At 44.0% G+C, this 25,910-nt stretch overlaps 1 protein-coding gene and 2 long non-coding RNA genes across 8 annotated transcripts; 2 read left to right on the top strand and 1 right to left on the bottom strand.

Moving 5' to 3' along the window:
• Positions 1 to 248: 248 nt before the first annotated feature.
• Positions 249 to 5,492, top strand: LOC119328960. 3 transcript variants are annotated; one of them, XR_005159233.1, is made up of 3 exons: positions 249 to 2,400; positions 2,624 to 2,687; positions 2,834 to 5,492. It is a non-coding gene; the product is annotated as an uncharacterized LOC119328960 (long non-coding RNA). The 3 variants fall into 3 exon arrangements; XR_005159232.1 differs by having other exon boundaries at positions 251 to 747; positions 809 to 2,687; XR_005159231.1 differs by having other exon boundaries at positions 254 to 2,687.
• A 791-nt stretch (positions 5,493 to 6,283) lies between these two features.
• LOC119328959 (RNA-binding protein 42-like) lies at positions 6,284 to 21,686 on the bottom strand. The gene is made up of 6 exons (XM_037601945.1): positions 21,185 to 21,686; positions 21,000 to 21,097; positions 8,335 to 8,431; positions 8,140 to 8,225; positions 7,957 to 8,054; positions 6,284 to 6,693 (listed from the first exon to the last, which is right to left on the bottom strand). Exons 1-5 carry the CDS (start codon positions 21,549 to 21,551, stop codon positions 8,001 to 8,003), a joined length of 702 nt encoding a protein of 233 aa, XP_037457842.1. The 5' UTR covers positions 21,552 to 21,686; the 3' UTR covers positions 6,284 to 6,693; positions 7,957 to 8,000.
• A 127-nt stretch (positions 21,687 to 21,813) lies between these two features.
• Positions 21,814 to 25,910, top strand: LOC119328961. Of its 4 annotated transcripts, none has more exons than XR_005159237.1 (4): positions 21,814 to 22,508; positions 22,652 to 22,767; positions 22,861 to 24,055; positions 24,550 to 25,910. It is a non-coding gene; the product is annotated as an uncharacterized LOC119328961 (long non-coding RNA). The 4 variants fall into 4 exon arrangements; XR_005159235.1 differs by having other exon boundaries at positions 22,861 to 24,804; positions 25,618 to 25,910; XR_005159234.1 differs by having other exon boundaries at positions 22,861 to 25,910.

Here is a 25,910-nt window from a genome sequence, read left to right as displayed (position 1 = left end):
CCTCCACGGAGCTCCTCCCGTGCGCATCGTTCGAGGCCATCGGATGGGCTTTGACTTCCTATACTGACCATTGGATCGGTTGACCGCGTGGTAATAAACGTGACCGGTGATTGTTTTTCACATCTGGATGACTTGTGGCCCTTGTTGGGTAAGGTTCGGCTGGTCCTTCGCGGGTGAATTGGATGGCCGGTGAAAATCAACCTGTCCGGTTGTGGTTGAGGAAAGGCGGAAGCAACGGGACGTGCGACCATGTCGAGCTTCTTGTCTTCTTGCACGCGCGCCCTAAGATTCTTTCCCCCCCAATCCCCGCGGCCGTCTCCCTCCCACATCCTTCCTCCTCCTTCCTTCCTCGCTCGTCAGCCGCCGCACTCCTCCTCCATCTCTTTCCTCCTGCATCCTCCCGCGTGGGACGCCGCTAGGCTCCTCCCTCTCTCCTCCCAGCCTGACGCAGGCGGATCCATGAGTAGCAGAGAGGAGGAAGGGAGGTAGAGGAACGACGGGGAAGGGGATGGGCAGGAGCTTCATGCCCTGAATCCAGTCGCCCCGGGCCGTGCCTACATGAGCAGCGCCGCGGCTCGATGCTTCCCCGCCCGACGAGGACGGAAAGCTAGGTGTTGACAATGGCAGCCCCAGGCCATCCGATCTGTCACCGCCGCCATTCTTTTGGTCGAGGCCGCCGTCGTCCACGTGCTCCTCCTCACCCCCACGGCTGCACGCTGGCGAGGCCAGCCTCCCCTCCAAGCGCGGGTACTTCCCCGCTCCTTTCCGTGCTCTCTCTCTTCCCCTGATATATCTCTCTCTTGTACAGGGAAGCAAATTTATTCAATTCCCAGTCTAGATTTAATGAAGAAAACTGCGGTTCATACAACGCCAATGGATATGGATCCATCTTGCTGCGCTGGATGAAGGGCTGGATATGGATCCATCTTGCTAATTGGGAAGAAAACTGCAGTTCATACAATGCTAATTATGGATATGGATCCATCTAATACAGTTCTTCACAAAGCCCAAGAATCGCAAGGTCATGTACATGTAACAATGCAGGCCTAGAATTAGTCATGTATCCAAATTGTTCAGTTCCAGTTCAGTTATGAGCTAACAAGATCACCTTAATGTGCAAGGTTCAATTGCTTTCGGGGTCGTACTTTTCCTGGTCCTTATTGGCTGGCTTGTCTTCGGCATGATGGCGGAGTCGTATGGCTTTGCCCTGCTATTCTGGTTATCCTCTATTGTGCATTAATATGATCATTTGATGTCTGTTTTTCAGTGTGCATTAAGAAATGGTAGAAACTTTTGGGTATTGTATTTGACTGGTACTGAATTTCCTCACAGCAGCTTCTGGCCTGCTGCTGTTGTTTACCTGCAAAAAAAACCCCACCATCGGTTGGATTTTCCAGCACCCTTATGTGATATCGGTAAGATCATACTTGGGGCTTTGCTGTTGCCGAGCTTCCTAAATTTTCTTCGAGTCCAACCCAGTCTGGTCGCCACTTTATTTACATGGTCTTGTTCTTGCTAGGGATTGTTTTTATCAAGAGTGATGAACTATATGACTGGATCCCAGCCCCCATTGTTCTTACTGCTGTTACCTACTTCTGTAATTAACCTTTACTGAGTACTGTTAGGTCTTTAGCATAGCACTCTAAATATTTAAGCTAATAAGGATACCATTAGATGACTGACCCTGTAATTAACCTTATTCAGTTTATGAACATATATGTACGCTACAGAGCATGAAATTGGGAAAATACAAATATGATTGGTGGTTGGTTCACCATTTAAAAATTTGATCTACCAATTGTGTCTCAGTGATTTCTACTTGAGCTAAAACCACACCAATAATTTTGGAACGAGGGAGTACTTATTTGTTGTTGTGTATTTGATGGTTTGATAAAAATATCATGAAGGTTAAATCGGGCGTGGTTTTGATATATTTTTGTTACAAGATATTACATCGGCTTTCTGGTTTGGAAATACTTATAATCGTTTTCTTCTAACTGCATGTGAGCCCACACTTTTGTAGATTACTTAGGATAGAGATGATATGAATGTGTGCAACAAAATTCTTTACTCGGGAATGGCTTGGTAGGTCTCTCGACTATTCGGTTTCATCCGTAGGATTAAAATTTCTTCAACTTGCTCTCCTCCCACCTTCAATTTCTTTAAAACCGTTGTATTGACAAGTAGAAACAGTAGCTTGTTTGAATTATGTAAAGTTCATCCATGTAACAGTTGCCTCTTAAAGACTGCTGACAAAGTGCAAATTTGATATAATTTTGCTGATGACGCAAATTGATCGTACACTGAAACCGAAGCCTTTGGAAATTGAAACACAAACCTTACTTAAGAGCAGGCAGAGGCGCAGAGCCAACGGCATGCTCTTGGATCAATATTCTACAGGTTAAACAACATTCATATGTTCTAGCATCTTTAGATTTACATTTTCTTTTTAACAGTCTAATTACTCCATGTAAAAACTGCATCCATTTTGGTATGTGATACTGCAAGTGTAAATTAAGAAAGTAGCCTTTACGGTCTAGCTTCAGCATCTGTAAATCATGAATATGTACATACTACATAAAAATGGAGCATCCTTACTCGATTGCGTTCTTCTGTTTTACAGGTGACGTTGTTGCCTGCTCTTCTAAACTGCCGCTTGTTTATCGTTTGCTTTTTTGTGTATCAAGGTCTGTGCTTTCTCTTTAAGCTATATTTTCTTTTGATTATTGTTTTTGTCTGTAGTTTTTTTTCTTCTCTATGGCAATGTATTTGGATCATGTTTCTCTGTGAAGCTTAGCATATTGGTTGTCTGGCTTGATCTTTTTACTAGCAGGAGGGTAACTACTGGAAGCAGTTGGCAAGACAAGCAGTCAATGGATCTCAAAGCGTTGATCCTGAAGGAAGGTAACTACTCAAAGGTATGCACATATTCATGTTGGAGAAGTTAAGTTTGCAAGGATCTGCTGTTGGAGGGCATGGTATGTGCTCTCAAGAAGTTCTTTATGATCCGGTGACATCTTTTGGCCTATTGAGGAACTGGACATGATTTATATAGCGAAGTTAAGTGTATGGATGACAACTTCCTCTCATACCTCTTTTGGCCTATTGAGGAGCTGGACATGATTTATATAGCGAAGTTAAGTGTATGGATGACAACTTCCTCTCATACATGTTATCTGTATATTTTATATACATGGCTTTTGTGTTCTGTCATGTGTGTTCCTGCTGCAGACTTTTGTAGGAAATTCACCATGGGAATTTAAATAATGGTTCCCTGCCCATCAGTTTACTTTGTTGCATTTTATAGGCCACACTTTTCCTATTTTGTTAAAGAAGTGAACTCATTCCTAAACTTCCACCGTATATACATCAACGCTGGGATACCGTATATACATCAACGCTGGGATACTGTACCAACCCAGCAATACTAAAAAGCTATGAATTGTGTGTCAGTGTAGTACTATGTCCCACTGATGATGCTTCTCTGTAACATGTTTATCTATTTGATTGCATGCCTTGAAGTAGTAGTATATTGAGCACCCTGAGATAATCATCGAGAAGTTTGGCGGAATTTTAAATGATTTATTAAGCGACCTTTTATGATTGACCATTGTACGAGAGCATGTTTTAGTACTACTTGAGCGAGTTAGAATGTATATATTTTCAACTAAGACCAATTTTTTCAAAAGGCAAAATAATTTCTGCATGATCACATATCATGATTATCTCCATGAAGAATGCTTTAGACAGTACAATAACGAAAATAAGCATTTTTGGCCTTCGAAACATATACTGTTGTTGGGACATCTGATTGGACCTTTCTATGTAGAAAATGAGAAGTGCTAAGTGTACAGAAACCCGCACTTCATATTTCTTACATGCGTGATTTATCATCTACGATCCTCTTTTATATTGCTTACTTGCGTGATTTGTCTGATTGCCAGTAGAAATGTTTATGTTAGCATGTCAGTTTGCTAACTTAATACCTTCCATCTTATACATCGATAATGCTTTGAAGACACCGACAAGAATAACTAAATTAAATTGTGCCTGAACATGTCAATTGCAATGACAGGTTCTCACCTTTCAACGAAGGATCTCATTATAAATCCTAATTTTGGATGTCTAGGTGGTTGGCTGATGGAGAGTGTTGCACTGCTGCTTATTTAATGATCAGTAGTGCAGCTCACGATTTGATTTAATTAGCGTTTTCGTAGTGAAAATATGAAGACAAATTTTCTAAACAACTTTAGGATTTCTTCGAAAGAATGTGCTAGATTTGGGTCCTATTATATTTTCTCAATTCCTATGTCATCTCTCACATGGCTATGTGGTCTCCCCGGTTTTGTCTTTACATTATACTACTGCTACCTCCCGCGCCACAGAAAGTATTTTTTATATCAGCTTTGCTCTCGTGTGTGCAAGGATTCCATTCAGGTACGAAAAACACCACCCCTCATGAAGTTACTTCTTTTCAGAGAGAGAATGATCATTGGTTTTTATATGGATTCAGTGCACATAAATAATTAGCTCGCATTTTAAGTTTGGTTTTAGAATTAGCTTTCCAGTTCTGTACATGTTTTCCTCGCTGATGATGGATTTCTTCTTCTAAGATGAAACTTTAGCACCAAATATGAAGTTATTTGGACAAAGAAAATCTTCCTTCCTCTTTGCTATTTTCTCTCTTTAGTGTTGCTTTTTTAGAACACTCTTTAGTGTTGCTTTGATGTTCCTTTGTCACAGTTCGATATTCTGCCTTGTGTGGCCTCTGTCTTGGTTTACAGCTCCATATGGCTACCTATGTATATATACGTAGGTTTTGTTTGAACTGTACTCAAACCATGCAGATGTTTCCACATTCTTGCCTTCATCTTTTTAACTCGTGACATTGTTAGATAGTTGAATATCATTGGCCTCTGTCAGCATTCTATTTTTGCAGTTTGAAATGAGTATTGGTCCATTGATATTAAACTTCACAATAGGTGGTGGCATCTCCAGGAAAAAGTAGTGACAGATATGCTGGACATTTCTTTTCTGCTGTCCTAACACATTTTTTAGTAACGGAGAGGATTACTCACCTTTGGTGCTGCAGGCGTTCAAGACCTAGCAGGGCTGGGCCAACCGGCCCTTCGTGTTTGAAGATGCCTGACACCCCATGCTACCAGCCGGGCATCTTCTTCCTGAGCCATGTCCGGAACCAGACCAGCAGGGGCACCATGAGCGAGTACTCGAGGCATGTCGTCAGGTCGGAGGGGTACAACCAGGCCAGCTGCCGTGTGTGTCATACAGTCAAGGTGTTCGCTCATCTCCCAAGATGAGCCAGAACGAGCATTACAAGATGAACCCCCCATATTTTTCATTCCTTGATAAATGGTGTTGTATGTTGGTTAAAGACTGTTTTTCTTCTCCAATTATGAAACCTCAAACAACAGCAAGATATAACATTTTTGTTTGTTTTGCAATCAAAGCTTCCATCGAATAATTTATTAGAATTATGCTCCATCTTATTCAGAAATTGTGGCTATTTTGTATATTTATACAAGATAGTAGCGAGTTGGCCTCTCGGTCTTATTTCTTTATACATTTTGACTCATACGCACAGCCAACGTGTCTGATTTGGATGAATTTCTCTATCCTATTTTATGTTGTGATATCTTTGATTTTTTGTCTCTCTTCCAGATTTACATAGAGATGCCTCGGTCAGTATTTAAGAATTTTGTGTTCTTTTCGATTGATGGCCTTTAAGTACCTTTTAGTTTTAGAATGATTCTGAAACGAGGTCACTTCCTACTTATCTTGATCTTCACGTCTGGTGGTAGGATGCTAGGTCAAGAATGCAGGGTGAGCAAAAGAAAAAGGAATACTCTGAACGCTTTTATCTCTGGTCATTTGGAGCATAATGGAGGGAGCAAGACAGCAGGCTTTGACAGATTGCATATGGATTCAGCGGGATATACAACCTGTGTGTGTGTGTGTGTTCAGACATATATTTAGTTTTAGATGACTATACTATCAAGTTAAAATGTGTATATTCATCTTATTGTACACAACAATTCATAGTGTTTGCTATTAGAGGGTATTAAATCCTGGGCCTTTTTATTAATTGCGGACATGGCTTTAGCGTGCCTGTATTGATTGACAAAAAAATTCTTATTTTTCCTGTTGCCCCTTGGGCTCTTGACCTGTACTCCCTTGTATATGGGATGAAAGCAGTACTAACTGAATTTCGTCAATAAAAAAATTAGCCATTGCAGGCCATGGGTGGGCTATTCATGCGAGGATATACCAAGACTGCCACTATCAGCATCAGATACTCCCTCCGTCACATAATGTAAGACGTTTTTTAACACCAGTGTAGTGTCAAAAGGTATCTCATATTATGGGTCAGAGGGAGTATAATCTTATATTCCACATTTGCTTGGTTGATCAAAGGTTCGAATTTACAGGTCTGAAAATTCTTCCAAAAAAGGAACAGTGCCTAACCTCTATGTTGCAATACAATGACATCGTTACAACGGAACAAGCTGATTATAAATACTAGTTGTAACTCTTGCAAATGTAAAAATATGCCTGTCACCCAGATGGAACATTGCTTAGTAAGCGTTACAATTCAATAGGTATAGTATCATCCTTGCACGCATTGACCGGTGCCCAGCCTCTGTACTTTTCAGATGTCCTTTATCCAAAGGAGCACTGCATGAAACAAACCATCCATCAATCTTTTGCAGAGGCAAGGCAGGTTTTGCAATAAAGTGTTAAGTATAGAAAAGAAAGAGCCAAGGCACCACAAGTCCACAACTGTTACCACAATAAAGTTCACTAAAGTTAACACGTCATGGTGCTCGTGCAAGTTAAAGGGCCACCAATATAAACATGTAGGAATCCGAGTGAAGACACTCACAAAATCAGGGGCAGGGATAGGCTTCAAGGACAGGGATTATGGTCTAGTGTCTAGCATGCGCACATTTATGGCGATGGGAGGCCAAGGGGATGTTCAATGCAAGCTAGCTAAATGAGGAAGTAAAAGAAACATAAGCAACCTCACAATTGAACACTCTCAAGTCTGCTCTATAGGATCAGACAGACGGTGCACTGTGCTGATTGCCACAGTTCTCCGTATTGCGTAACTGATACTGATTGAAATTTTTGGTTGATTATATACCCTATATGTTATGGCAGCATCACACCAAGCATGGTTGGCACTATTCAAGTGGTTCCAATCACAAGATCAAAAGTCAAGCAATTGCACCTGCGGATAGTCAGATGGTGGGTCTTCTCCTACTTGAGTTGCAACAATCTAAAGTTCACAAAACTGACCGCAAGCTGATATCTCTCCACTTTGTGTTACTTTTGAAAAGACGGGCGTTGTCAACTAGGGGTACAAATTTAAAGTTATGAAGATATTAGTTATCATTCCAAATAGATGAATCATAGCCTTAAGAAAAAGAAAATGGAAAATAAGTCAAAACAAGTTTATTTGAATACATTGGAAACCAACCAGTAACAACCCGAAATAAGCTATAAGCAAGGACTTGACATAATAAGAAAAAATATCAACCAAGTCCTGGATACTGCTTCCACTGCTTCTTTATTTTTATTTATTTAAAACAGGCCTTCCACAAAGTCACCAGAAACAACTACATGGTAGAACAATGTTTCTTTATTCCACAACTTCTCTCCATGGAATCATATGGGCAAATGATAAACCTGAAATGACACAAGGTCGGTGCTATGTACTCCCTTCGATCCAAAATAAATGCTGTGGTTTTTGTTCAAATTTAAACCAAGACCATGACACTTATTTTGGATCGGCGGGAGTATATCTTTAATTTTTTGTGCAAATTATGAACATATAGAATGGCTCAGTGCACTAAAAACATGCTGTGTCACTGTACTTCCAGGGCCCATGTGATTATTTAAAATTAAAACTATCATGTAATCTCAAAAGGAACTTACAGTCTTGTTCTACAGGGCTCAGCCCGGTACAACCCAATAGAGCTTTACTTGTGAAGAATACCCTTCTTTTGTGTTTTAGGTTTCTTCTGAATATGATTCTGAAAGATGGGAAATATGAAGAAAAAAATTAGAGCGGACAAGAAGACACGCGGACTTGGCTAAAGAAGGAAACATGGTATAAACCTTTTGTCTTTGTAGAGCCTCGACATCTGTCCTCTCCTTCCAATTGCTCTTACGCAATTTAATAGGGCGATTCCCAACATACTTTCCTGAGAAAAGTGAGTTCCAAACAAAATAAGTACAAGTATATAACAGTAAACCAGATCATATTGATAAGTGACAGCAAGTGAATCAATAGAGCTCATTGGAAATGCTAACCATTCATTTCTTTTATTGCTGCAGCAAGGTCTGTAGGGTTTGAAAAACTGACGAATCCATAACCTTTTGTTTTGCCAGTCCTCTTATCTCTAACAACCTATAAGGGTGGTCATATACATCAGGTGCAAGCCAGATTTTGCAGATAGGAAAAAGCACACCGCAGCTACGTGTAACTCAATATCTTGGTCAGCCATAAACAGATCATGAAAGTCTAGTCTGTTTAGACAGTCCAACTAAACTACCAAAGCCTTATAGCTATATAGGTGAGGACCATGTTGTACGAAATCCATGAAACTGTGTAGCTTAGCCTAATAAATGAATACACACGCGCGCGCGCATACACCTAGGAGTACATACTCCCACCACCAAACTGCCCTCGCCAACGCAATACCGGGTGGCCCCATGCATGCCCGTTTAGCCTTCTGTTTTAAATAAACTACATAATTAACCACAGTCCAAGTCCCCTTTGCATGGATAAGGCTTACTTCCAAAACTGGTCTCGTGATAGTAGGGATTCTTATTGTGCATTGTTTGCCAAAATTAATACCAGGCAAGGCGGTTACTCGTCCGACGGTGCTCATCAAGACGATCTCCATCGGCATCATGAGACCCGGCAGTGTGCACCTCATCCCGCGGCCATCAGCGTGTCTAGGTGGGATGGTACCTGCGGCGACAACAAATGTCTTGGATGGCAAATTGCAAACGAAAGCTGCTGCTAGAGACGTGAGAAATATTCTTGCCCTTAATTCCAATTGAGTAGGTTGGATGCATGAGGTATTCTTGCTAATTCGCTGCATTCATCTACTACTTATCCCGCTCGATACAGATCAGAGTCAAGAAATCGTGCGGTCGGGCTGCTCAATAGCATTTAGCATACATGAGAAGGCTCCACGAGAAGTCCTGCGGCGTCTCGACGAGAAGGCTCCACGACGATGACGGCATGCGGCTAGTGATGGGCGATGAGGACGACATGAGGGCAACGACGGTTGTACGATGATGATGGACATGATCCACGTGGCTGCACACCGATGGTGATGGATGCAGGGCCATCTCTAGAAATCTGAGGCCCCGGTGCGAAATGTAAAATTAGGCCCTTAAATTTGAATATTTTTATACAACTAAAGTATATTTTTACTTAACTATATAACCTAGTGTTACTTCGTACTCCCTCCGTCCCAAATTACTTGTCGTTCAAATGGACGTATCTAATACAATTTCGGTTCTAGATGCATCCATTTGAGCGACAAGTAATTTGGGACGGAGGGAGTACTATTTATAAAATAGTTTGTTTTTACTTAACTATATAACCTAGTGTTACTTCGTACTTTGTTTTTGCCACTCTAGTTTTTGCCCACTTTGCTTGTGCCACTCTAGAATTTGACATCTCACTTTTGCCACTCTTAGCTTTTGAAAATACATCACAAATGCCATTCAGTGGCAAAAACGATAATTTTTCATTTCACTTTTGCCACTCTTAGGTTTTGCAATGTATCACAATTGCCACTCTGAAAATTTTGCTTTTGCCACTGAACGGCAAAATTGATATATTGTCAAAAGCTAAGAGTGGCAAAAGTGAAATGTTAAATTCTAGAGTGGCATAAGCAAAGTGGGCAAAAGCTAGAGTGGCAAAAACAAAGTTTTCCCTTCAAGTATTTACAGGAGCATAGTATAGAAAGTTACCTAGAATTGGTGCCAGGCTTGAGGCGGCAAACCAGGCGCAGATGGGCTAACAAGTTTTGGATAGCGTTGTTCTGAGCTGGACCCGCTAGCGCAAGAGGTGGGCGTCTATTCCAAGCCTGCACCGTGCAGCAGCCTATCTTCAGATCCAGCAGGGCAGCGCCGTTGCCACCGGCAAAGTTGAAGACACCATCACTGGAAGAAGACTACAACTCCAACAACATGACGCACGACGCCAGCAGCCAGATTTCACGGCAAGGCAGCGAGATCTTTTCTTCTCTAGCATCAACGCCGGCCTCGGCATCGATGGCTGCCGCAGGGGTCCCTAGATCCTACCGCTTCCATTGCTCCGGTCACCGCCGCGCAGGAGATGTATTATTGACCGACTCGATGCGGGGTTGATTGGTTTTCGAGGTGGTGCGGAGTGAATTGGGTGAAATCTTGATTAGGGCAGAGCAACGCTTTCCCTTCCGGCCTAGACTCGACCTAGAAATGGGTGCATGCGTTCAGGGTGCTTGGGGCGTGGAGCGACTCAGGTCAGACATACGAACCAGGCGGTTCATCAGTTTTTCTTTTTTTGCGGTGCTCCGATTTTCTCTTCGATCGAGGGCCCCTCGATTTTGGGGGCCCTGTTCGGTCGCTCACCTCACACGCCCTCATCGACGGGCCTGGATGGATGCATTTTGCATGGGATGGCAGCCAAGTCTTGAACATGGAGCGCTGACGGGTGGCCATGCATGCAACGTAGCGCTCCACGTTCCTTTGGATCTCATATGCACAGGAGAGGCTTAATGGCACAAAGATGATAGCAAGATGATTGCACGCTAAATGTAGCTATGCGGAGTAAGCGTATCACTAAGGTGCACAATGAGCGTGGCCTGACAATTTTCAACTCGCTAGTCAATCGACGCCAAGATGGAAGCTCAAATGGAGGAGCTCAAAGCCCTCATCAAGACCGCCAAGAGATCTTCCTCATCTTCGAGAAGACGCTCAAGTACACATGCTTCCGGCCTATCATCTCCAGCAAGGTCACATCGGCATCGACACCATCAACGACAAGAACGTGAAGGTCAAGAGCTCAACACCAACCACCGCTCTACGACTTCACCATCTACCTTGGCATCTTCGCCAAGCGACTTCAAGGCATCTTTGCCTCTGGACATGCGGCATCTTCGCCGACAAGCACCTCAAGATTACGCTCAAGTGAAGCTCCCCAAGCTCAAGTCCGCGACTTCCACGAGCTAGACCTCAACACCGACCAGATCCATCCGTACGAGGCTTGTTAGAATCCCCTTCCTGCCCGTTAGTTCCTTTCTCTGATCCCCTCTTGATGCGGAGCATCCTATGGACATCACCATGTCAAGAGTCCGTTTGGCAAGTGACACACGCGACATCTACTTCACACACATAAAGGTGAATCATCTACGTATTCACTTGACCCCTTTCAGGATGGTATACTACTTGACACTCCTCTCGTGTGCATGCATAGGTATTACCAGAGCTTCACCATCAACAAGGAGTGCGAGTGCATGTGTATGCTTACACCATCCGCGAGGGAAGCATGGAAGAGAAGACAGAAGAAACGAGAAGATGGAGCGGCTGCCAGAGACAGGCCGGACATCCGGGTCCCCTCCCGGATCATCCGGGCTTCGGCCGGATCATCTGGACGAGCTCCCGGATCATCCGGCTAACTGCGTCCGAAGACACCCGAAGGCTTCCACCCAAAGCCGGATCATCCGGGACTCCGTCCGGATCATCCGGCCTTACCTGTGCGCAATGCGGCCCAAGTGGCCTTGTATCCCCTCCTCACTTACCCCTCCGTGCCTAGGACTATAAATAGACCTCCCCTTCCTCATTTCTAGGGTTAGTAAAGTTATAGCTCGTTCTAGTTGAGGTTTGCTCCTTACCTCTACTCCTCTTGAGAGAGAGGGACACTCCCATGGAGTTCAAGGCCTCCATGTGAGAAGATCCCGAGGGATTCAAGACCCCCATGCGGGAAGGATCTACCTATATCATCAAGACCTCATCTCCTCTTGGATTTGGGATGAACTCTACCTTGTATCTTTCCCTTTGATTGTTCATGTACCTTGTGGATCTTGTGTGTTTGATTGTCTACTGGATGTGTGATTGGACTTGTTCTTGAGTGTTCCTCTTGTGATTTCCCCCTCTTGTTCCTCCTCGTAGCACCCTCCAAGTCGTGAACATCAAGACAAATCGGGTACTTTGGCCCGTACCCTTCATCATCTTGGTATCATGAGCCACGTTGACACGAATTTGGAGCCCCCCCCCCCCATGTTCTAGCCTAATTTTGTTTGACTTCGTCGCAATTTGAAAATCCGCACCAAATTTTTTGCATTTTGTTGGTTCTTGTGAGATTTTGTTGTGTTTGATCCACGATTTTGTTGTTTGGCAAGTCGATCTTGGCTTTCCCCACCTCCCCATCACAAAATTCCTCCAAAAATTTTCTTTTCCCGTCAATTTTGACCCCCTGAAATCGAAAATTTCCGCCCAAATCGCGTCCCCGAGAGGAAATCCCGAGCAGTTTGACTTGCCCGGATCATCCGGACATCCTCCCAATCAGCTGGCCCCTTTCCCGGACGTCCGGCTAACCCACACACCCAAACATCAACACCCGAGTTGACAAACCTGGATCATTCAGACCTACTCCTAGATGTCCGGCTACCCCTGAAACTGACACGACTGGATTCTTGTTTCGGTCATAACTAATTCATCCAGAGTCCAATTTTGACGTTCTTTAGCTCGTTTTGTAGCTATTGACATCCCATAAAAATACTTCCATCACCATTTGACTCCATCAATTTTTGTGTATTTTGGCATCTTTGCATAGGCCATCCACCAAACTTCCGCACCACAACCCAAAACTTCCGCAACCTAACCCATTTCGATCCCCATTGCATTTGTGGTTGCTTGAGTTGTGATTCGAGTCTTCTATGGTGTTTCGGCTACTTAGGGACGGCTACTTCTTCACAACCACCACCATACCATTCCACCAACTTTCCCCAATTTTGTTTGAGATTTTGAGTTGCGATTTTCCGTTTTCTAAGGTGTTTCGGCTAATTAGGAATGGTTTCTTCCTCCGCCACTCATCATCGCCACGGACTCAACAACGACCACTTCACCTTTTGACACCGTAACCGTAAGCAAGGACGGTAACCTCGACAACACCATTGTACATTTCCTTGCCATTGCATTGATAGCCCCGAGCCTATTGCGTACCTTTCCCATCGAGACTAGCGAGTTGAAAATTGTCGGGGCACACTCATTGTGCATCTTAGTGATACACTTACTCCGCATAGCTACCTTTAGTGTGCAATCATCTTGCTATCATCTTTGTGCCATTAAGTGTCTCCCACGCATATCTCACATACTTGTCTCATATCTTGGCTCGAGCATCAAGCATAGTGGCAAAGCATACAAAAAAAGACGAAAAAGCTTTTAAGCAAAAGAGGAGATACAAAAGAGCATGTAAGCAATAGAACTAGCATTGAGCCATTTTGCATGGTACATCATATTGGATCATACATGCATAGCATACTTGGGACTGAAGACGGCACGTTTACTCTCATAGGTTGGTGCACAAGCGTATCTAGCCCATTTGAGCAATCGAGCTATTGTCTCTCTAGTATCCGTGCAACACGAGCTTTTGCGTGGTTACACATTTTGTGCTCATTCCTTGGTTGTGCGAATCCCACTTATCTATCAGTGTGTGTTCCTTGTGCCACAATATAGCTATTGATCTATTTGCTTTATTGCGATTTTGTGAATCTTCCTCGACCTTATTGATATCATTGACTAACACTTGCTTGAATTTTGTGCCACTTGTCCTAACAAAGCCACTCAATAAGCTTTATTTTGTAGGTGTGAGTGAACAAGTCATGTACCAATTTGACTATTCTCTCAATTCACATTGAGTGACACGGGATACATCCTCAACTTTGGGAAAAGGTATCTTGGTATTGTTTATCTCATTTCCTACTTACCTTTGCTCGAGTCTTGTGATGGATAGGCAAGCACATCTACTTCGGTCTACAACCACAGCGACGAGTTCGATGCCACGAAAAACTTCATTGACGCCAAGATGGATGCTCAAAGCCCTCATCAAGACCGCCAAGAGATCTTCCTCATCTTCAAGAAGACGCTCAAGTACACATGCTTCCGGCCTATCATCTCCGACAAGGTTACATCGGCATCAACACCATCAACGACAAGAACGTGAAGGTCAAGAGCTCAATACCAACCACCGCTCTACAACTTCACCATCTACCTTGCATCTTCGCCAAGTGACTTCAAGGCATCTTTGCCTTTGGACATGCGGCATCTTCGCCAACAAGCACCTCAAGATTACTCTCAAGTGAAGCTCCCCAAGCTCGAGTCCACGACTTCCACGAGCTACTACGACCTCGACACCGTCCATATCCATCCGTATGTGGCTTGTTTGAATCCCCTTCCTGCCCAATAGTTCCATTCTCTGATCCCCTCTTGATGCGAAGCATCCTACGGACATCACCATGTCAAGAGTCCGTTTGGCAAGTGACACGCGCGACATCTACTTCAAATACATAAAGGTGAATCATCTCCTTTACACGTGTTCACTTACCCCTTCGAGCATGGCATACTACTTGACACTCCTCTCGTGTGCATGCATAGGTATTATCGGAGCTTCACCATCGACGAGGAGTGCGAGCGCACGTGTACGCTTACACCATCTGTGAGGGAAGCATGGAAGAGAAGACGGAAGGAAGGAGAAGACGGAGCGGCTACTAGAGATAGGCTGGACATTCGGGTCCCCTCCCGGATCATTCGGGCTTCAGCCGAATCATTTGGACGTGCTCCCGAATCATCCGGCTAACTGCGTCCGAAGACACCCGAAGGCTTCCACCCAAAGTCGGATCATCCGGGACTCCGTCTCGATCATCCGAAAGATGCCCGGATCATTCGGCCTTGCCTGTGCGCAATGCGGCCCAAGTGGCCTTGTATCCCCTCCTCACTTACCCCTTTGTGGCTAGGACTATAAATAGACCTCCCCCTCCTCATTTCTAGGGTTAGCAAAGTTACAGCTCATTCTAGTTGAGGTTTGCTCCTTACCTCTACTCCTCTTGAGAGAGAGACACTCCCATGGAGTTCAAGGCCTCCATGCGAGAAGATCCCGAGGGATTCAAGACCCCCATGCGGGAAGGATCTACCTATATCATCAAGACCTCATCTCCTCTTGGATTTGGGATGAACTCTACCTTGTATCTTTCCCTTTGATTATTCATGTACCTTGTGGATCTTATGTGTTTGATTGTCTACTGGATGTGTGATTGGACTTGTTCTTGAGTGTTCCTCTTGTGATTTCCCCCTCTTGTTCCTCGTGTTCTTCGTGTTCTTCGAGTTCCTCCTCATAGTGTGACGCCCCAAGACCGACGCTCCAGAAGACTTCCATATTTTCGTGACCTCCGTGTGTTTCATTTGTGCTTGCTCTATTTATTTTTGCATTGCATCATGTCATCATGCCATCATGTCTTTTAATTTTGTAAAACTCAACTAAATAAATTGCATGGATCTTCGGTCCATTTAAACCGAGGGAATTCACATGGTGATTCTCTTTATAACATACCCTCTCGATATTTAGAGAGCTATAATAAATATTCCATTCTTTTGGACTTAACCATAACACACGTGCAAAAATAATTCCCATGCCTATTCCACTTCAAGTTTGACCTTCAAATCTTGTCCACAATTCTTTATCTCTTTTATTATCGAGGCTCCTCTAAAAAACCGAACAATTTTGTACCTTCTTTTTACCAAGTCCTAGTTCAAACCCATTTGAATTAAATTCAAATGAGTTTGAATTTACATCTTTCAATTATGGCCTTCTCTATTTTCTAGGAACAAACTCATTTTTATGAGTCCGGGAAACTTAACCGCATGTCCAAATTCTTCCTCTAACCTTCTCTTCTCTCTTTTCCTTTCTCTTAATTCTCTGTTAATGAAAAGAGAAGGAAATAGGGGAGAGGGAGAAGAGAGTCCAGCCCAGCTGGGCCTCTCACCGGCCCAACCTTCCCCACAACCCATCAGCCAGCTAGGCCTCCCAGCTGCTGCACCTAGGCCCATTTGCCCCTAGGCCCAGCCGGCGCCCTTCCTAACCCTAGCCGCCAGGGAGCCCGATTCCTCTCTCTCGATCTCACCTTCTCCCTCCAGGCAGCGCTGCCACACCCGTCATCCCTCTCCCTCGATCCCCATCTCTCCTTCTCTCGCTCGTCTCCCCAGCCTCTCCTGCCTGATCCCCATCGACACTCTCTCCCTCTCATCCTCCCACACCGCCGCCACTTCATGCCCACACAGCCAGCGCCAGGGGTAGGCGCCGCGTTCGATCCACAATGCCTGCACCTCCTCCTTTCTCTTCTGCCACCATGACGCACCCGCGCCACCGGGCTCCTCCCCTCAAACCCTGACCTCGGCCTTCGGCCATGGCGCCGCGCCGACAACCACCAGCAGGATGCCGCCCTGCGTGCATTTTGCCCCTTCGGAACGCCAAGGTGGGTCTCTACCGTTGACGAGGTTCCGATAAGACCGTCAAGTGAACGACTACTTCCACGACGATACGAGAACAACTACCGTCGACGTGCATTTTGCCAAGTACCACTACCGTCGACCCTCGAAGACTCCGTGAACGCCGAGTTCCTCGCCGTGACCCCGAACATCTACGAAAACTTGTGCGACTAAGAACGTGAACGACTACCGTCGACCCCAAGTGACTCGGATTCGTCAAGTCCCTCTACGAAACGTGTATCACTACTTCCATTACCGACGCCGTGTACCACTACTTCCACTACGACCGTCCCGAGAACGCCTACTTCCTCTACATTGCACCGAACCCGAACCGTCCCGTTTGCACGCTTCGAAGGTATAACCCCGAGACGACGCCCATGATTGAATGCATGTGAGTCGTATGAGATGAACCCCGCGTTTGCACCGTGTCCGAAATTGTCGCTTGCATGTTCCTCCTTGTTGCCATGCCGTCCACCCGTGGGAACCCGGTAACCGGGATCACCCCACCATCTTTTGCACGCTCCCGCCACACTTCCTTTGCACCGATATCTCCATGAGCTACCGGAACCGATATGTTGTCGTGGCATCATTTTTGGATTAGTTGTCGTGGCCCCCTTTTCCTTCCGCCATGGCGACAAATGCTTCATAACATGCTCATGTCAACATTTTCTTAAAATTGCATAAAACTTGTATATGTCATCTGCATCATGATAACAACATTTAAAATGTTTAAAATTGTTGTTTGCATTAAATTGCTAAATATGCATATGGGGATTTTCCGGAATTGTTGTTTGTTGTTCCGGCCTCATTTAAAATGCCTAAATAGTTAGTTTACTTATGCCTCGCTTCTTGCCATGTTTAACCAACATTGAACATTGTTGAGTACATAAACAAGAGGAAACTAAATAACCGATTGTGGTGTTTCATCAATATGCAACTCATTGCATATTGAACTTCACTTAATTTGTAATGTTGTTTGTGCACTTTGCCATGCCATGCTTATTTAAACCGGACATGCATCATCCTTGGTTGTGCATCATGCCATGCTTGTGATGGTTGTTTACCATGTTGTTTGCTTCTTTCCGGTTGCGCTTCTCCTTGATAGTTCCGGTTACGTTGCGTTTGTGAGGATTCGCGCGACTACGTCCGTTTGTCTTCTTCATGCACTCGTTCTTCTTCCTTGCGGGATCTCAGGCAAGATGACCATACCCTCGATATCACTTTTATCTTTGCTTGCTAGTTGTTCGTTCTATCGCTATGTCGCGCTACCTACCACTTGTTTATCATGCCTCCCATATTGCCATGTCAAGCCTCTCACCCACCTTCCTGGCAAACCGTTGTTTGGCTAAGTTACCGCTTTTGCTCAACCCCTCTTATAGCATTGCTAGTTGCAGGTGCCGTGCAGGTTGTTCCCTGTTGGAACATGGATATGTTGGGATATCACTATATCTATTGTTTAATTAATGCATCTATATACTTGCTAAAGGGTGGAAGGCTCGTCCTTATGCCTGGTGTTTTGTTCCACTCTTACCGTCCTAGTTTCCGTCATACTGGTGTTATGTTCCTTGATTTTGCGTCCCTAACACGATGAGGGCTATGGGACCCTCTTGACAGTTCGCTTTGAATAAAACTCCTCCAGCAAGGCCCAACCTTGGTTTTACATTTGCCTAACAACCTATAACTTTCCCTTGGGGTTGCAAACCCGAGGGTCATCTTTATTTTAACCCCCCCCCCCACCAGTGCTCCTCTGATTGTTGGTCCGAAACGAGCAGCCTGCGGGGCCACCTCGGGGAAACTTGAGGGCTGGTTTTACTCGTAGCCTGACCTATCCGGTGTGCCCTGAGAACGAGATATGTGCAGCTCCTATCGGGATTTGTCGGCACATTCGGGCAGTCTTGCTGGTTTAGTTTTACCATTGTCGAAATGTCTTGTGCACTGGGATTCCGAGCCTGATCGGGTGTCCCGCGATGAAGGATTGTCTCCACGGATCATGAGCTTGTGATGGGCTAAGTTGGGACACCCCTGCAGGGTATAAACTTTCGAGAGTCGTGCCCGCGGTTATGTGGCAAATGGGAATTTGTTAATATCTGGTTGTAGAGAACTTGACACTTAACTTAATTAAAATGAATCAACCGCGTGTGTAGCTGTGATGGTCTCTTTTCGGCGGAGTCCGGGAAGTGAACACGGTCTTGTGTTATGTTTGAACGTAAGTAGTTTCAGGATCACTTCTAGCTTCACGACCGTTGCGTAGCTTCTCACCTTACTCTTATTTGCGTGTGTTAGCCACCATATTTGCTTAGCGCTTCTGCAGCTCCACCTCATTACCGTATCCTACCCATAAGCTTAAATGGTCTTGATCTCGCAGGTGTGAGATTGATGAGTCCTCGCGACTCACAAATACTTCCAAACAGTTGCAGGTGCCGATGATACCAGTGCAGGTGACGCAACCGAGCTCAAGTGGGAGCTCGATGAAAATCTTGGTCGTTGTTATGTGTCTTTTTTCGGTTGATCAGTAGTGGTGCCCAGTTGGGACGTTCGGGGATCTAGCATTTGGGTTGTCTTCTTTTATTTTGGTTCCATAGTTGGACCTTGATTGTACTCTGGATGATGTATGTTTAACTTGTTATTTGTGTGAAGTGGCGATTGTAAGCCAACTCTTTATCCCTTTCTTATTCAGTACATGGGATTGTGTGAAGATTACCCCTCTTGCGACAAAACCACAATGCGGTTATGCCTCTAAGTCGTGCCTCGACACGTGGGAGATATAGCCGCATCGTGGGCGTTACACATAGCCTCCTCCAATTCGTGAATGTCGGGACAAATCAGTGTACTTTGGCATGTACTCTACATCACCTCTCGTCTTTGGTTATTTACTCACGATTGCAGTTGATTGCAGCCGATTCCATGGGTGCGGCGGCGCTAGCGGGGATGGACAAGCTGAGCATGCCACTGCATGCATTGGGGGTCCTAGAGGCACCACACAACGTCGTTGAAGGCCACCGGCGAACGACGGGAGGAGCGGCGCATAAGGGGCGGTGCAGAGCAGCGAATACTATGGAGGTTCACTGGAGAGGAAGCACTGAAGGCGGCAACCGGCGGTGGGTTTGTGGCTGTTTTTTAACAGCGATACTTCATTTTTGTAAGTGTCTAATTGCGCCTAACTTGTTCCATGTCTACGGATTGTCTCATTCCATGTCTTGACATGCTTTTGCTACTTATGATTCACGTTCATGTTATTTACTTGTCAAGTATGAGTATGTCTTGTGAGTACGAAAGTTCTCATCGGGGATTCCAATCCTAATATCTTTGCAGGTGAGTCCAGCATACGTGAGTACTTTGATTCCGGTCACGTAGGCGATGCCTAGTTGTTAGGTCACTCGGTTCGTTAGCTCAATCCGGGTTGTTACTTTTGGGCGGGGTGGCATGGCTGTCATCCCATGTTTATGCTTTTATCATTGCCTTGTTATTATGACCGGCCTTAAAGCCGTTTGTTTGTAATTATCTACCTCTCATGTATTGCCCTTTGGATCCCAAATGTGAAGTCAAACGATAAGGGGTGATCGCTCGTCCAATCTTGCCTGAATTGGCCTCTTTGGATTACAGGAATTTGAAAACGTAGGAGCAGGAAAAACGCAGGATTGAGATGTCATGTACCATGGAATCCTACAGGATTTCAAAACATAAGAATACTGAAGCATGTACCTTTGGTGGAGGACAGAAAACGAAGACTGGAATTTCAGATGATTTGAGGAAACAGGGTAGAGAGAGATCGAGTGAAAGTGCATTGGACTTCGCAAAGGAAAAATGAGGTTTGAGCTCATGTTAAGATTCGTATGTAATGGGAGGCATAGGAATGGAATTTAGTAGTCACAATCCTATGATCCAAAGGGCTTTCATAGGGGGGGGGGGGGAATCCTTAGGATTCAATCCTCCAATGTTCCCAGTTCCCATGAAAATTGTACAATCCAAAGAGGCCCTTTTAAATTATGTGAACCAATGTGGTCACTGGTGCATCAGAAATAATGTTCAACTTTTGCTATCTTGATTTATATTATCTAACTTATGCATCTAGCTAAATTCATTCCTAGGAAGTGTAAATTTTGGGTTGTACACTAGTCCAGATTATTTTTTGTTGAGGACATATCTTTAGTTGGTGCAGAAGTGAAAGAGAAACCGTTCAAGTACCCTCTCTAGTCTCAAAATCTTGTTACCAGGGATAAGTAGATTCAGAACTTCTACACTTGACCAAAATATCATTTTAGATATTTGAAACACATATAAATTATTTTGTCAAGCAAAATACTGTCATGATATTAAACCTCTGTGTTATTTAGAAATGTAGTATTGTAACAGAAACTTGTGAATAAATTGAGACTGCGACACTGAACAGTGGAGAAATAATAAGAATTTAGTGGACGCGAGGAAGTTGTTACCTTTGCCATATTGAAGGAGGGGAACCGCGAAAAGGCTTTTGAGAGAACATCGTCATTAACTTCGTTACCTAGATCTCCACAAAACAACCTGTAGTCATCTGTAAAAAAATCGAACAGAATGAGCAATTGGGGAAAGTAAATTTATGGATGAACTGTAAACTGAAAGAGTATGAGAGAGGATATACTTTCGGGCCACTCGGTGAGGGTAGGATCCTCCCAGGACTGTCCGGCTGCACGACGAGGTATTGTCTTCTTCTTGGCGGCAGCGTCGGAGGAGGAGGCGGAGGCCCTGGCAGCAGAGGGGTCGAGGACGTCGCTGGTGGCGAGGGCGGCCTTGACGCTCTCGAGCGCCTCGGGGGTGATGGTCTGCGCGTCCCGCTGGAAGAGCTGCTGAGCTTGCTGCAGCTGCTGGTACTGGTAGGTCGCCACCGGCTGCTGCTGCTGCAGGTGGAAAGGGAGCGGGAAATAGCTGCCCCCCGCCGGAAGCGCGGATGACGAAGAACCGGGAGGTGGAGGAGGAGGAGGATTAGGGTTCCGAGGATCCGACGACATCTGCTCCAATCCAATCACCCCACAAAAAAAAAATCCTCGCTTTGAGAGAGGAGGCTAGGGTTAGGGGTTCCTTCCTTCCCTGCCGATGCAATCGAAAGGAAACTAGGATTGGATCCTCTCTTTTTTTTTCGCCCCCACTTTACCAGTCCGTTGAGATAGCAATGAACTGCTTGGGCGCTCTTTTCTCAAAAAAAAGAAAAAAAAACCTGGTTGGGCGTTCATTTCTCTTCTCTATTATTAAAGGGGATCGAACGTCGTGATGGTTCGACCTTCCCTCGTGATTTGACCACCTCGTTCGATCTCTCGCCTTGTACAAAAACCATCGCTCGGTGTCCCACACGGCCACACAAAATCCAGCCCGCAAGCCCATGTACCATCGATACTGCATTGGACGTGGCCCACCCCGTGTTGGACGTGGCCCGGAAACCAGCCCACACTTCCTCCCATCCCAGACCGAATACAGAGAGAGAGATTGTCGCTAACACGCACTCACGTCTCTGCCTCCCCCAACTCCCAACTCACTCCCGATCCCGACCCCATCTCTCTCCAGGAAAAGTCGCCGCTGCCGCCGGCTATGCTCGTCGCCCCGCCGCCTTTCCATCCGCTGCCACACGCCTTTCTGGATCAAGGTGAGGGATGCCTCCCGTCCCGTGCGCCCGCCTTGGAAGAGAGAGGGGGAGAGAAAGACAGAGATAAGAGAGAGGGAGGGGCGGACAGCGGCGGCGCTGGCCTAATCGCCGACAGAGGAAGATGAGGTTGTGGTTCCAAAGCGTGACGGGTCGGCGCTGCTGATTCACGGCTGTCGACTTCCTTGTTTGCTTCTGGCTGCGGGCGCGGCGCACCTTGCCTTCATGTCACCAAGAAGGTCTGCAGTCCATCATCATCCGACGTAAAACTTCAGGGCGGCCACCAGAAAGATCATGATATGCCGCCATTATGCAGGAGCTCTCGGTTATGGTGAGACAGAAACTCCAGAATACTTACACTTATAGCTATATTGTGTCTCTTTTTTTCTTCCAGGCTTCATATTCATTGGTTGATATGATTTCTTAGGTTAGGATAATTTTTTTTGGATAATCCTGGTCTGAAACCTTGTGCAGAAGGAAAAATCTGCTTCCCAATCAAGCAGTTCATCAACAACAATGCCAAGATTAATAATAAGTTCAACAAGGAAGCCAAACAACTTTTTATAGTGTGCACTCTCACAAGTATTATGGTTGGTAGTTGTTTCCCCTCTCCTGATCGAATGAATTATGGATGTCTCTGGTGCTACTGATAGATTGGTTTGGTGGTTGATGTGATTTTTCAGGCCTGGTAAACAAGAAGGCGGCCAACTGCTTGTAAAGAGAAACCGATAAGGAGAGCTCGACATATAAGGTGATTATCGCTTCTCTTTGATTTCTTTCAGCATGAACGTAGATGTGCAAATTCAGATAACTTTTATTGTCTGTGTCGCTTCAATACAGATTTTATTATCTGTTCATCTTTCTAACTTTAACCAGTGGTTTGGTTGTAGACCGGCAGCAAACTGTAGTACAATAAATCAGGTAATTAATTTGTTGTTTTACCGCATTCTGGTATCAACTACTAAGCAAAGTAGTACAATAAACAATTTTGGCTTGCATCGATTTTTCTTGTTACTATGTCTTTTTTGAAAGGACAAATTAGTTTTAAAGTTAATTTTATTTTTCACCATTTGACATGTTAATATTTTTGTCGTGTACTGATATACTCCCTCCATCCCAACATAAGTGTCTTTGATTTAATAAACTTTACAAAATTGTACTAAATCAAAGATGCTTATTTTGAGATGGAGGGAGTGCTTGCCTTGCGTTTTTCCTTTCTTTTAGTGCTAGGAAAAAACAAATGTCGGTTGATATGCTCTTGATATGGCCCTGCTAAGTACAATTAACTTCGTTTTAAAAAATCACACATATATTCTGATTCATAATAGCATTGTAGGCAAAGGGTTGGAACACGCGGTGTTTAAAATTTAGACAATAATTTTTAGTATAGTATTCCGAGGATTGGACAACAATTTTTAGTATAGTATTCCGAGGACTACTAGATGGTTTAAGGTGACAGCTTCGGATCCCAAAAATGTGTGTGAGGAGTCTCCAAACGCGCGCTACAGGCTACATCCTTAGGTTTAGTCGTCTATTCTAGCTTAATCGTGTATAGACCATTCCATTAGTGATATTGATCCCTCCGTTCATTTTTATAAGGCGTTTAAAACAACTGGCTTTGAACTGTTTAGAACACTGTCTGAACAGGCTTAAACGTCTTATATAAGTGAACAAGGAGAGTAGTAGTTATCACGAGGAATCCCTCATATCTGGATTGAGAATTTGCTATTATGAGATTTTTCATCCATGTCGTGCTCTACTCAATTGGCATACTAGGCAACCTGTACATGGCCAAAAAAGATCTGACCGCCGAATCCCGTCCTCGAGCAGGCTTAGGAATTGAAGATACCTAGACTCCCATGAGGTGGGTATCATCAGGTAAAGCTATGTTATGAACAGCGACAACTCATATGAGGATGTCGAGGAGATCAATTTGATTCCTTTATTGCTATTATTGCACGACAATATCCATTATTGTCGCTATTGTTAGGAAAAATATCCCAATGTACACACTGTATTTGCTAATGTAACAGCACGATTAATCTCAATCTGGGACAATGCATTATTTTCTAAATATAGTCAAACATCACCGGATATATACTTTGAGCAGTCAAAGGAACATGCTACCAGCAGGAAGAAAACATGCTTGCATTTTCTTAGATGGTATGTAGGACCTGAATACTATTTGCCGGACTGCCCACGTACTATGTATATTGTAACAGAACTACATGGATAATAATATCATTAGAAACACTTGAAAGAATTACGGTGGCTGTTAGTTTGCTTGAAGTGAGTATACACTACAATGCTTCTCATAGCTTTATACTTCTATGATGCAAACTTATGTATTCTGGAGTTTTTTTTTTTGCTAGGGAACTCTGAAGCATGTGGTTGAAGTAAATCTACATTCTGAGAAAGAATTTGCATATTCAGGAGCACTGCAAACGTAGTGCTTGCTTTGTTAATATTTTTATGTTCTCAAGGATGTTAAAGGGTTCCTCCTGAGAACCAAGAGGACAAGCTTGAACTCAAGCTGCCTCTTCACATAGAAGTGCTTGAACGCAATATGCTCCTCCTGAGTCAGTTGACAGATATAGAAATAAGATTTTATGAGAAGTAACCTGAAGGTCAGATTTGTTTTGTAGTAACTGTACCTCTTATGTTATCTTTTTCTTCTTTATGATTGGGAGTAGTATATGTTGTTTTAGAGGGTCTATTTTTCAGAAAATAAGATTATGCTTTTTTGTTTCTGTACTCAACGTAATTCATGTTTCCTTTCACTTAGTTGCGAGAGGCACTGGTTAAGTTTTATTTCAACTAATTGGTCGCTGAAAAAGATATTAAAATAATATTTTGAATTGATAAAACATAATATATATAAAAATACAACATTTTGAAGAGGGTTCAAACACAATGGCGACAAAAAAGGTGAAGGGAAAGGAAGGGTAAGGATAAAGATATGATGTGAGGAGAGCGTGGTTAAATAAACACAACCATGCCTACGAAGAAAGAAGGGGAAGAAATAATGAATCTGTTGTTATAGGGATTGAAACAATCATGCTTCACTATGTTTTCTGTTTGTATTTGCCAATGTAACATCATGATTAATCTCGATCTTGGACAATGCATTATTTTCTAAATATAGTCAAATATCACCGGATATATACTTTGAACAGTCAAAGGAACATGCTACCAGCAGGAAGAAAACATGCTTGCATTTTCTTAGATGGTATGTAGGACCTGAATACTATTTGCCGGACTGCCGACGTACTATGTATATTGTAACAGAACTACGTGGATGATAATATCATTAGAAAAACTTGAAAGAATTACGGTGACTGTTAGTTTTCTTGAAGTGAGTATACACTACAATGCTTCTCATAGCTTTATACTTCTATGATGCAAACTTATGTATTCTGGAGTTTTTTTTTTTTTGCTAGGGAACTCTGAAGCATGTGGTTGAAGTAAATCTACATTCTAAGAAAGAATTTGCATATTCAGGAGGACTGCAAACGTAGTGCTTGCTTTGTTAAGATTTTTATGTTCTCAAGGATGTTAAAGGGTTCCTCCTGAGAACCAAGAGGACAAGCTTGAACTCAAGCTGCCTCTTCACATAGAAGTGCTTGAACGCAATATGCTCCTCCCGAGTCAGTTGACATATATAGAAATAAGATTTTATGAGAAGTAACCTGAAGTTCAGATTTGTTTTGTAGTAACTGTACCTCTTATGTTA

The sequence above is a fragment of the Triticum dicoccoides genome, chromosome 7A (assembly GCF_002162155.2).
Source record: "Triticum dicoccoides isolate Atlit2015 ecotype Zavitan chromosome 7A, WEW_v2.0, whole genome shotgun sequence".
Lineage (NCBI taxonomy): Eukaryota > Viridiplantae > Streptophyta > Magnoliopsida > Poales > Poaceae > Triticum > Triticum dicoccoides.
The sequence above is the reverse complement of the archived record's forward strand: the minus strand, read 5'-3'. Positions and strand labels throughout refer to the sequence as shown.